The 12353-nt window shown below is 37.8% G+C and overlaps 1 protein-coding gene across 2 annotated transcripts in view; it reads right to left on the bottom strand.

The window, feature by feature from the left end:
* LOC106809206 (twitchin-like) overlaps positions 1–12353 on the bottom strand; it is a 77527-nt gene that overhangs the window by 31092 nt on the left and 34082 nt on the right. For both annotated transcript variants that reach the window (XM_014812203.1, XM_014812202.1), the window contains 15 exons: positions 11958–12145; positions 11397–11511; positions 11019–11140; positions 10605–10770; positions 10106–10217; positions 9627–9799; positions 9196–9285; positions 7777–7890; positions 7018–7251; positions 6476–6602; positions 5706–5881; positions 4589–4680; positions 3972–4102; positions 1999–2168; positions 1096–1229 (listed from right to left, as the gene is read on the bottom strand). In XM_014812203.1, the coding sequence (XP_014667689.1) occupies positions 1096–1229; positions 1999–2168; positions 3972–4102; positions 4589–4680; positions 5706–5881; positions 6476–6602; positions 7018–7251; positions 7777–7890; positions 9196–9285; positions 9627–9799; positions 10106–10217; positions 10605–10770; positions 11019–11140; positions 11397–11511; positions 11958–12145 (2144 nt within the window). The remainder of the gene's footprint in view (positions 1–1095; positions 1230–1998; positions 2169–3971; positions 4103–4588; positions 4681–5705; positions 5882–6475; positions 6603–7017; positions 7252–7776; positions 7891–9195; positions 9286–9626; positions 9800–10105; positions 10218–10604; positions 10771–11018; positions 11141–11396; positions 11512–11957; positions 12146–12353) is intronic.

The following is a 12353-nucleotide window of genomic DNA, read 5'->3' on the forward strand; positions in this document are numbered from 1 at the left end:
CGGTCCGGCATATTAGATAGTACCCAGGGTATGTTCCGGCAGTACCCTGGAGGACATAGACCCTCTCAGCCTTAGCTTGGCTTCTTCATCTCGTGTTACAGTGCTGTTTGTAGGCCAACAGAAAACTGTAACGCAGCCCTATTCTTCACGTAATTCAATTCGTCTGCATCACACTCTGCTATGTTGATCTATGCTATGCTATGCTATGCTATGCTATGCTATGCATTGTTACCTCCGCCAGTGAGGTTATGTTTTCGCCCTGGTAGTTTGTTTGTTGGTTGGTTTGTTTGTCTGTCAACAGGATACCTCAAAAAGTTACGGACGGATTTTGATGAATTTGTTTGCATGGGTTGGTCTTGGGCCAAGAACCAATCGATTAGATTTTGGTGGTGATCCGGATCCAGATATGGATCCAGTTTTTTTTGTAGGGAAGACTTCGGACGCATTCAAAATTCATAAAAAAACCACCAAAAATCTGATTTTCCTTCAATTCCCCCAATTTCTGAAAATTTCATCAAACTCTATATTGGGTGTACCAGCAAGATGGGGGGGGGGGACTGTTATGATGTGGCGGAGGTTTGCTATCTCCGATTGCTCTTGTTTTTATTATGTTATGTTGTAATAATATACCATTGCTAGGCTATGGTATGCTATGCTTACAGGGACTGCAGTATATGTAATGACCCTGTGACATAGAGGTCAAGTAGAGAAACAAATAGTGTGAGTGCTCTAAGCTTCCGATCATTTACATTATTTAGTTTTTACAATTATAGTTCAATGTTACAGCTAATATTGCAATTGTATGAAGGATTGACATTCTCAGTCTGAAATTTGTAAAATAATTTAGTGTGGTGCTATTTCTCAACATAATATACAACAACCACTTGGAACAGTAAAGACCATTCTACAAGTTGACGAGAATTGTGAATGTGACGATTGTGTTCAATATCTATAGGTTCATGATGTCCCATAGCTCCAGCTAGAAATGGAACCATATTAATAATTAACGATGTGAAATATTATATTTTAAATTGTGATATATTTATATTTCTATGTGAACTGTATATATATATAATGAAAAATACTACTGTGTACCATTTGGAACCTGAAGCCCTTCTGGAAGAATCGGAACTGTGGATCTGTCGTATCGACCTTCTTGTTGTTGAAGTACCAGATCACATCTGGCCGGGGAACACCTACGATCTTGCAGCTGAATGTTGCTTCATATCCTGCATCATGAGTAAGCACAAATAGTGATGACATGAGTAGGATATGAGTCAGAGTAAGCACAAATAGTGATGACATGAGTAGGATATGAGTCAGAGTAAGCACAAATAGTGATGACATGAGTAGGATATGAGTCAGAGTAAGGACAAATAGTGATGACATGAGTAGGATATGAGTCAGAGTAAGGACAAATAGTGAATGTGCTAAAATGGCAATGCCACCTTTTCATGAGAAGTACATTTGTAATTTTCCACATGACATATTGTATTACATAACAAATTAGACATACATTACATAGATACATACATATACATACAGAGATTACATATATCATAAAGCTCTTATAGTCAATTAGTCTATGAGATTGTTTTAAAAACTTGCTTCTGCACAATTTGAATTATTGTGCGCCCCAAGATTGCTTCTTAAATAAGCTACGTGTAAGTCACTACATTTTGTTCATATTGAATAAAATGGAAACATTTAAGTTATAATGTAGCAATCTAACAATAGAAAGTAAGCAAACTATAGCTGTAATTTTAGCTTTTGTCAAAAAAATTCTAGCATTGATTATGGGTGACAAAGTTACTCGAATAAGACTAAAACACACTTCAACGTTCTATTCGAAACAGCACTGATGACCATCCTGAAATAAATAGCTTGAAATAAAGATAATTTTAGCTTTTGTCAAATCAATTCTAGCACTGATTACGATGACATAGTAACTTAAAGTAAGAGAATATTTTGAAATAACGATATCGGTGCTCGCTTTACCTTCATAGATCTCAAGGTCGTGGAAGCGCTCACTGAAGGAGGGTGCCATCTTTGGTGGTCTCCTCACGTCGTCCTCTTCTTCCACGAGCAGCATGGCACTCGTGGTGGCCTGACCCAGCTCATTCGTTATCTGGCATGTGTACGTGCCACTGTCCTCGGGGAATGCCTCTCTGTTGCATAAAACGGAAGAGACGAGATTAAATAAGATTAAATTAAAGTAATAAATGAAGTTTAATTATAAGATTATAATTAAATACAGATTAATCACGACATGCATCCTTTCTAACTAGCAGGATGAGAGCTTTTCATCACACACCCCTACGAATACGTGGTAGCTAGATGCACAGCACAGTAACGGATATACATGACCAGAACTTCAGAATGTGTAGCAATCGACTGCTTTCTCAAACTATACCACATCTGCACATGTTAATACTGGAGAAAACAGAATTAGGTAGTCACATAACAACTTGTATGACGAGTGGGCGCAAACTCAAAACACACTCCTCTCCAACACAGTTCACGAATGCCACAATCATACTCCCTAATCCTTCACGTCCACCAAGCGACTATACTGAGCGATACACGCCAACGACAAGTAACACGTTTGCAAGCTAATTTTAATTCGCTAACAAACCTCATTTCCTGTGAATTCCTACAAAACCTGCACACAGCCAGTAGATAACAGCGATGGACTTGTTAGGGAGAAACAGGCGGGAATATGCCTACATAGGATCAACAGATGCAGAAAACTCCACAAACTGAGGAACCTAGCAGTGCATGCCCGCTGCACATGTGAGAGCTAGTGGGACACTACTGACGGCAATGCAGCCTTTGATCTTGGGCTGGCTCTCAGAAGGGCATCTGCTTTATGTAGACTTGCACTACACTTCATTACTATATATATAAAGTGGCAGGAACGCAAACTTGTTGTATGCAGCACGATGAAATGATAGGAACCATCTACAGGGAGCTAGGAAATTGCCTGGAGGATCATGAAAATCACATAACGAAAATAAACACATCACAGCATCAAAATACAACATAGCTCTTTGTTCATGGAGCTATTAACTAAGAAAGCATAAGATTTAAAAAAAGTATAATTATCACATTTATAGCACGCAAATACAAAGCTTACTCATACTACTAACTTACTGTGACAGTAAAACTGTGCATTTTACTTACAATCTCAAGTTAAAAGGAAAAAAGAGGAATTAATCATGAAAAACATGATGATTCTAACGGCTAGTTCTGTGCAGTGACATAGGCAGACTTCATTAATTAGAATAGGTTCAATCAATTTCTATTGTCTAGAGAAATTAATAAAATGCATAGTGATCTTTGATAATAAAGGCAACTATAGTGCCAGAAAAACCATCATGAAATTAAATTATTATTAAACAAGTATAGGACTTATATATTCGTTTCTAGAGCATCAATTTTTTGACATGGCCCACGTAATTACTCTGCCCAAACAAGCAACCAAAACTAACCACAAAGATTAAACAAGCAAAAATGGGGTTACACTTCCCCTGACTATTGGTGAACCACACGTACGTCTGCCAGCTAGCGTGAGACATTTTCCAAATTCACAAGTCGGACAAAAAGTGTGACCATGGACTAGAGAAGAAGTGTCACCATGGACTAGAGAAGAAGTTCAGAAGAATAAGCCAGAAGACATGTAATTTTTAACATTGCCGCTATCACAATGCATAACCCTAGTATAACACATGGCTATTACTAGACGAAAACATTGTTATATAAGATCCGACTTTTTAATCAATGACAATTACGTAGGCATTGAAAACTGTCCAAACACTATGTGAAACATTACCTAATGACGAATGTGCATCTGCTGCCAACAACTTTAACGTTGAGGTCTTTATAACTTATGGTTATATACGATCAGACTCTTTAGTTAATGGCAATTACATTAGCATTACAAACCGTTCAAACACTATGAGAAACATTACCTAATGATGAATGTGCATCTGTTGCCAACAACTTTGATGCTGAGGTCTTTAGTTGGCGTGAGGTAGCGGCCATTTCTGAACCACTGCAGGTCTGGATCGGGGTTACCTCTGTAGGAGCACGTGAATGTCACCTGTAAGCAGAATTTGATCTTAGCAACCTGACATTAACTGACATATCCACACGAGCAAGATTACCCTGCCCACCTGGGACACTGCTGCTAGGTCAATCAATCTCACTTGGTTTACATGTTGTAGGTCGTTTATATGTTGTATATTGTTGTGGCCACTAGGTCGGTCAAGCTCACCTAGTTAATATGTGGTTTTACACATGTTCCTGCCAAAATGTCAAATCTGTGGCACTTATATTTGTTAAGCATTGTTTTTAGCACGTTTTGTCACGACACCGATTGGCTAGAACTGCCATTCAATCATAGCAGGTCAACTATATGCCTTTCATTTTAAAATGTTCACTTTTTTTCTTCTTTTTTTTTTAAAGATGTGTATATGTGTTTTTTTCGACTCACAGGTCACATCTATCGTAAACATGTCACACCAATTAGCACATGTCAGTGTTCAAAGATAACATGGTAAGTTGCAGTTTATTACAACATGAGTACCTCGTCTCCCTCTACAACAGTCTCATCCTCAATCTCCTCCAGAAACTCAGGTGGATACTCAGGTTCATCTCTGCGCCTCACTCTGCCCGCAGCTGCATAAATAATTAACAGCACGTGTTAATTAGTTAAAGTTAAGTGTTATTAAGTGTAGTTAGTCTTAGTTAGTTAAAATTAAGTGTTATTAAGAGTAGTTAGTGTTAGTTAGTTGAAGTATGAGATAGGATAATAAACTGCAAGACCTAGCCAGTTTCTACCAGTTCGTTTAGTCGAGCAATTAACATAGGTAACCTACATGGGCATACTATGAATTATGACGGCTGGATGATCACCTTTTATTTTGTCTATATGAAATATCATATAAATATGTATAGAAAAGTAAATAAAACGTTTACCTCACATCAAAATAACATAGGTTACACTATTAAGCCATATGAATAATGCTGTCAAATGATATGTACGATGCAAGAAAATGAAATTACTCATACGTAACTAATCAAGAACATAAATAGGACTCTAATAATAGTAATCACCAGCAATACTCAATAACCTAAAGAGGTTGCTTATGAGAATTTATAAACTGTCTGCCGATAATTAAATTTATCGCCACACAAATGATTGTTGAAGCAAAGTTAGCATTGAACTTTTGACTACATCTATATTTTAATTTACATTTTGTTATAGTCTCTGCCTGTCAGATATACAGCTATTGTAGTATAAACCCTGGAATCAGATGCCAACACATATTTGAAGCAATCTGTAGTTTCTGGCCATCAAATTAATAGTTTGCTAGGGGGGTCCGGCATGCCCCCCGGAAATTTTTTTGATTCTGAGATGCAATTTCCTGCATTCTGAGGGTCAAAAATGGCAATAAAAAGACAATAATTAAATTTTTTTCTTTCTATCACAGTGAAATTCGTAGTTTGATACAAAATGGTCCTAGTAGTGCAAAAGGAATAGAAATTCGTATAAAATACGGATAAATCGTAGTGGTTGGCATCTCTGCAGGAATGTACATCGCAAATACACCGTGTTCTCCCTTCAAACCACCACATTATGTGATATTAAATAGACCACATTTAACTAATTTCGACATTTATAACTGCTTTAAATTGCTTACGATTTACAATGAGATCTGCATGGCACGTGATTTCTCCAGCCTCGTTGACAGCTTTGCAAGCATAGTTATCTGCATCCCTCATCGAACACTGATTCACAGTCAATGTACACATGTCACCATCATCTGTTACAGTGTACTTCCTGTTGTCTGGCACTATCATAGTCTCATTGACAAACCTAGAGTGACACAATATGACTGTATTAACATTATTATTACACCGTTAATTACGCTCATAGGGTCTATGTCCCCCGGGGTACTGCCGGAACGTACCCTGAGTACAGTCCGGTATACCGGAACAGACCCTGGTAACTATTTGATATGGTTAGGGTTAGGATTAGGGTTAGGGAGTAGGCGTAGGTGACTCCCTAGACTCGTTAGTGGAGTAGGCGTTGAGTCGCCAAGGTACGGTCCGGCATATTAGATAGTACCAGGGTACGTTCCGGCAGTACCCTGGGGGACATAGACCCTCTCAGCGTCAATTACGGTTAACTACATCACTATAGTAACCCTTATGGTAATGATTCAATGAGTATGAACTAGGATAGAAAGATACAGACAGCGTACTACACTGATAGCAAATCTGAGGTCTGCACAAAAAATATATCAAACCTTTTTAAAAAAAAATTTTTTTTTAAGCATAGCTTGAAAAATAACATGATTACACATTACCTATAAGTTTAACATACGTATTTTTTTGGGTTTTGCATAGGCTTTAAAAGGAGTGTTTCTGTGCGCCATTTATTAAAGTAGTACATCACACCGTCACTTACCATGAGACCTCTGGCTGAGGACGTCCGCTTATCTTGACGGTGAAGGATGCAGACTCATTCTCGCACACCTCACAATCCTTCATGAGTTTCCTGAATCGCGGAGCATTCGTATCTTCCTCGTCTTCACCTAGTATAGGCAGATAGTTTGGCGCATGGAAAGCTTATAATGAGGATGTTAGAGTTACCGTAAACAAATACAGTAACAAGTGGTACTGTCTGCTGTCTATTTATTAAAATTGTCTAGTAAGTCGGCCAATTTTCTGCACATCAAGAGTGAATGAAAACAAATGTTTTTAGTCACTCCCGTTGCACAGAGTGATCTTAAAATAATTCTAGTGGAGTACTAGATTAGGAGGATACTAGGATACTAAAGCAATGATACTCAATTACTGAAGGAGCATTTGCGCACGTAGTTTTCCTTGATTATAATTCACTCTCGTGAATATAATGCACGGAAATTGACACCACGAATTAAGTCACCCCATCGAGAGCATATCAGAACACAAAATATCATCGTGTCAAGAATTGCAGCTCATGCGTACCATCAACAGTGAGCATCGCATCGCACGCGACGCTGCCGCCGACGTTGGAAGCCCTCACGCTGTAGAGACCCACATCCTCGGGGAACACTTCCTTGATGATGAGGGAGTTGCTCTCGCCGTCGACGATGTAGCGATAGTCGTCCGCGTCCTGAATCGGCTGTCCGTTCCGCAGCCACACCACCTCGGGCCGCGGGACACCGCTGACCACACAGGTCAGCTTGACCGCACCGCCCTCTGGTGATCGACATACAACTCATTATGAAGAATACGTCGTTTATGTGACGATCTATAGATGGCGACGATAATCGTGAATGTAAATATCTGATCGACATCAACATGTAATTTATTGCAAAGAATAGTTCGTTTATGTGATGATCTATAGATAGCGATGGAAATCGTGAATATGAACATCCTAGATTTCTATAAGACAGTAGGTCTCAATTATGGTACAGACAGCAATAAAAAAAGAGCTTTAAAATTGGTTTAGATACATGATGATTCTCTTGGGTATGCATTTGTCTGAATCCCATAGAATTAGTTGAAGTTATGGTCTCGTACTGTAGATGCAGGGAGTTCGTAAAAATTTTCCTCTTCAATGAATTTTAACTTCTGGTTATTTATTATGAATGTGAACACTTTACATTGAAACAGTTTAATTAAGCACACGTAGAGTGAAATATTTTACAAATGAAGATAATATTCCGTATAGCAAATAGTAAAAGACCACAAATGAAAAGCATGCAGATACAATAAAAATACCTGAGCAATTGATATCAGAGAGTTTCTTTTTGAAGACTGGTTTTATAAAAGCAACATCACCACGTCCACTCTCAAGCTCCTCCTCCTCTTCCTCCTCCTCATGTATTGGTGATTCTATCAATTACACAATAGACAAATCAGGAAATTTTCAGTTTATTAGTAACTCGAACAATGTGGGCAAAGACAAAATGCCCCAGCTACAACATATGCATGAGTAACTGATAGAATTTCTATATGAAAGGGTACTAGATTTTAATCCATGAATCTATAATTATAATATTAGTTGTGTTATAAATGTTAATATTATGCTAATTTATTATATAAATTAAAGAATTAAAAATAAAAGGCTACAATGGTTCTGATTAAATGGTTAGATTATTTTAAAAGAATTATATATCTAATAAATAATTTTTTTAACCAAAATGATTACTTCAAACAAAAATTTAGAAAATTTTAAACTGAATTATGTGCTATATAAGAGCAAACAGGTGAGTACATAAAGCATGCAACAATGGAGACAATACAATAACTAATTCCATAGCAAAAAACATACCTATAACTATCAAATAAAACATCAAGACACTGTACACATAGTGCATTACAAAACATATACGCAAAGAGTGACCACTTACCAAACATCTATATCTGTTTGGCTACATATAGTGCACAAGTACACAAAGTACTGAGTTAGCTTATTCCATGGGGTACAAAATGTCAATACTGACTAAATACCAACAAATTCCTAAACATATATATCACAATGTTCTAACAGGCAAACAGTCACGCTATATTTTCAGGCCACGATGCCATGTCGATATACAAATTTTAACAGAGATATACTAGAGTAGGGCTCTAACGCAAATATGAAAACACGTGTAAGTACTAGCTATACTGTATACATAAAGACATATAGCTATAGCTGAAAATTCACGGTTAAATATAGAAAATGACGAATGCATGTAGCGATACTGCTTCACAGCTACATAAACACATAATACATATCTTCTATATTAGGAGTACATAATAAAGAACACAATTCTTGTCTCTTTGTCGTATACTCCTGTTTATATTATATAGTATGTAGTATGGTACATATAGTTCACACACGCATGCACGCACACACGCACGCACGCACGCACGCACGCACAAACACACGCACGCACGCACGCAGTCATGGACGCACGCTCGCACGCACTCACGCACGCACGCACGCACGCACGCACACACACACACACACACAAATATAATGCCTTTAAATCCACACATGTATGTTGATGAACTCACTATCAGAGAAAACACATTTATTAATAGCAATTATTTTAACGGGGTGCAAAATCATCACCAAACTTCGCTCGCTGTGGCTTGCATTTGCGACAGGTACACAATCACATATAAACTCAAGTGCACCGATTCCTATACCTCTGCTATAATCATCATCATCAACCTCTACAAAGTCGTCGAGCTCAATTGTCATGGTGTTCTGGCGTTTCAGTAATTTTTTTGGCTTTGCTATCAAACCAAAGTAAGTAGAATGAAATCTTTGTTACAGAAAATTCAAGCGAGCAAAACAAAATTAAAAATAAGTCCTAGAAGTAAACATAACCAAAGGTCATACGAAAAATAAAGACATTAAACTAGTTATATTAAATAACAAAAAAAACGTGAATATAACCGTTAATGTTAAAGTGGTTTAATTCTAACTACAAACTATTAGTATAACCTGAAAAATGTTACGAATTTCAACTTGTTGCACTCATGTTTACAATGTTAAATTAAAAATGACAAATTTATTTTTACTAAATGAAGATGGCATTTCGTACGAAGCATAGGTAACCGGTAGTAACACCTACCTGACACGGTGACATGGCAAGATGTCTTCGCAGTTCCAAGCTCATTAGTGCCACTGCATGAATATTTTCCGGCCTCGCTATCATAGACCTTATCCATCATGAGCTGCGCTATGCTATCCCTGTACTTCAACTTGAAGCGGCGCCCATCAAACAGTTCTCTACCATCCTTGTACCTGTGGGCAGGGAAGTACAAGCAGTGATCGAGAGATATAATATATATATACATATTATGTAGGAAGTCTTACCAGAAGATAAATGCATGTGAACTATAGTTGTACGATTTTCCATAACTAAAAATAACAAGGTAGAGGTACAATTTGGTGCTTCGAATGATTACCCTACAAGACTTTTCTTCAACAATAACAACATCATAGTGTCTAATTTTTGTATTACTGGATTCAATAATGCGCGTGACAGATTTAATAAACTAGATACGTCAGCGGAAAGTACACACGGACACAGGCACCAACATCACTTACCACTTGATCTCTGGAGTTGGTTCACCGTTGATCTTGCATTTGAGTAAGAGTTTCTGGCCAACAGCAATATTGACATCTGACAGCTCCTGGATAACTTGTGGTCCATCTCCACCTGGCCACGGTAGAAGCAACATTAAACACACTCACTGGTTCACTGCGATGGGACACCCTGCAACTATAGTACCCTACTGACTATAGTACTGTACTTACTACTGTACTACTAGTACACTTACTAGTACCCTGACTGTACTAGACCGCTGACTTTACTAGTAAACTAGAACAGATTTTGGATTAGGTTTCTTCAACGAAAGCAATATATTTGATCAACCTTTTCTATTGGTAAATTGCTTCGTGTAAATGATAACTTCGTCCTGCTAGCTAACCTAGTTTTTACATGGTAACAGGGTAACACTGAATTCATCAATATCTTGGATATTGCCTTGGTTTAAACAATGACTACCATTTCAAAAAAACAATACTCATATAAATGTGTATTTACATAGGACACTCTTTGTTGGCTGGGATGGTTTTCCGGCTCCAATTTCGTTTTCTGCCACTACCCTGAACACGAACTCTCCACCAGTTTCCAGATTCGGCACCTTGCAGAATGTGTCAGCGATCGGACCCGTTTTTGCTTTTGTCCATGTCCTGCTCATCACTGGCCGCTGTTGGTAAAATGTACAACATTATCTATAGGTAAAGCTCATATTATATTAATGTACATCATGTATAACATAATGAATATACGTAAAGCTCATACTATACTGCACGTCATAAAGGTTGCAAATAATCGTCGTTTTGGCATAATTTGTAATAAGGAGGATGCAATGTATGACGAGTGAGCTAACTAGGTCTTTACCTTATATATATATTATAGGTTATTATGGTGATGTTTAGCTTAGACAGTACTCACCATTTCTATGATGTAGTTGGTAATGGGTTTACCACCATCACGTCTAGGCTTAGTCCATTCTAGCTCTACACAGTCACCATGAACAGATATGATATCTGGGGAACCGGGAATTCCTGGTGGATCTGTCAATAAAAAATCACAATATCAAACATAAACACATCTGTAGTCTAACAGCAATGATGGTAAACACTTTTATATGTAGATATAACAGTTATTCCCTTCACTCGGGTCACGGTTAAGAACTAGACTGGTTAGATTGGCCAACGCTGACTGAATCACATTGATCCTGATATTTAAGCGGAATTTTCACAGGCAAAATAGGTTAGGAACCACTTGAATATTTGCTGTAGTCAGACTGAATATGAACAGAGTGTGTACCGTATGGACTCTTGGCTGTGATGATATCAGACGGTGGACCTGGTTCACCAAGACCTGCTTTGTTGACGGCAACAATACGAAACTCGTAATCTGCACCTTCGTTAAGTCCTTTCACCTGCAATTAAGGACATGTGAACATTGAAATATGCTACTATGCACAGCAGATTGTGTAAGTTCTGTTCAGTTCAGTCTGTCCAAGTTACCAAGCATAATATATTACAATCATAACTGATCTTAGTCTAATTTGCGCAATTTACTTATTACCAATTCCATTATTCCGAATTCATATCATTTGGTTATCACAATAAGATAATAATAATAAATAATAACAATAACTCATAGTGCTGAAGAAATATTCATGTTTTTACCTGCACATTCACTAGTTATTGCAAGTAACAGTTTGAGAATATTTATAATATTCGTTATAACATTAATATAATCGTTAAATTTTATTCACAATATCATAATATTTTCGGAAATATGATTAATAAAATCGCCAAGAAAAAATCATGACGAAAAAAAAATTCAAATCCACACGCAGGTGCCCGGCCGGCTGCTTACCGAGTAATTCGGTTCGGTGACAGGGTTTTTGTTCACCTTCACCCAACGCGTGCTGGTGACGAGCTTTCCCTCCACGATGTACTCGGTGACCGGCGCGCCGCCGTCATCCGACGGTGGATCCCACTCCAATTCACAAGCTGTTGGCCTCACGTCGTACACCTCTGGCATGCTTGGCTGGCCAGGTTCAACTGTGGCGGAGAAAATAACGTCCGGGTATCGTACAGTAAGACACTGCTAAGTTAAGTTAGTAACAACACAGTTTGTCAACTTACATGCACTGACCTTATGATATGTGCAACTTTTCTCACTGCAAAGTAGTGACCTCACTGAAATTTTCTTACAACGTCTGAGAAAACTGTCAATATATGATTCTAATGACGAATTCCACGCACTGAA

Source organism: Priapulus caudatus, unplaced genomic scaffold (assembly GCF_000485595.1).
Source record: "Priapulus caudatus unplaced genomic scaffold, Priapulus_caudatus-5.0.1 Scaffold337, whole genome shotgun sequence".
Classification (NCBI taxonomy): domain Eukaryota; kingdom Metazoa; phylum Priapulida; class Priapulimorpha; order Priapulimorphida; family Priapulidae; genus Priapulus; species Priapulus caudatus.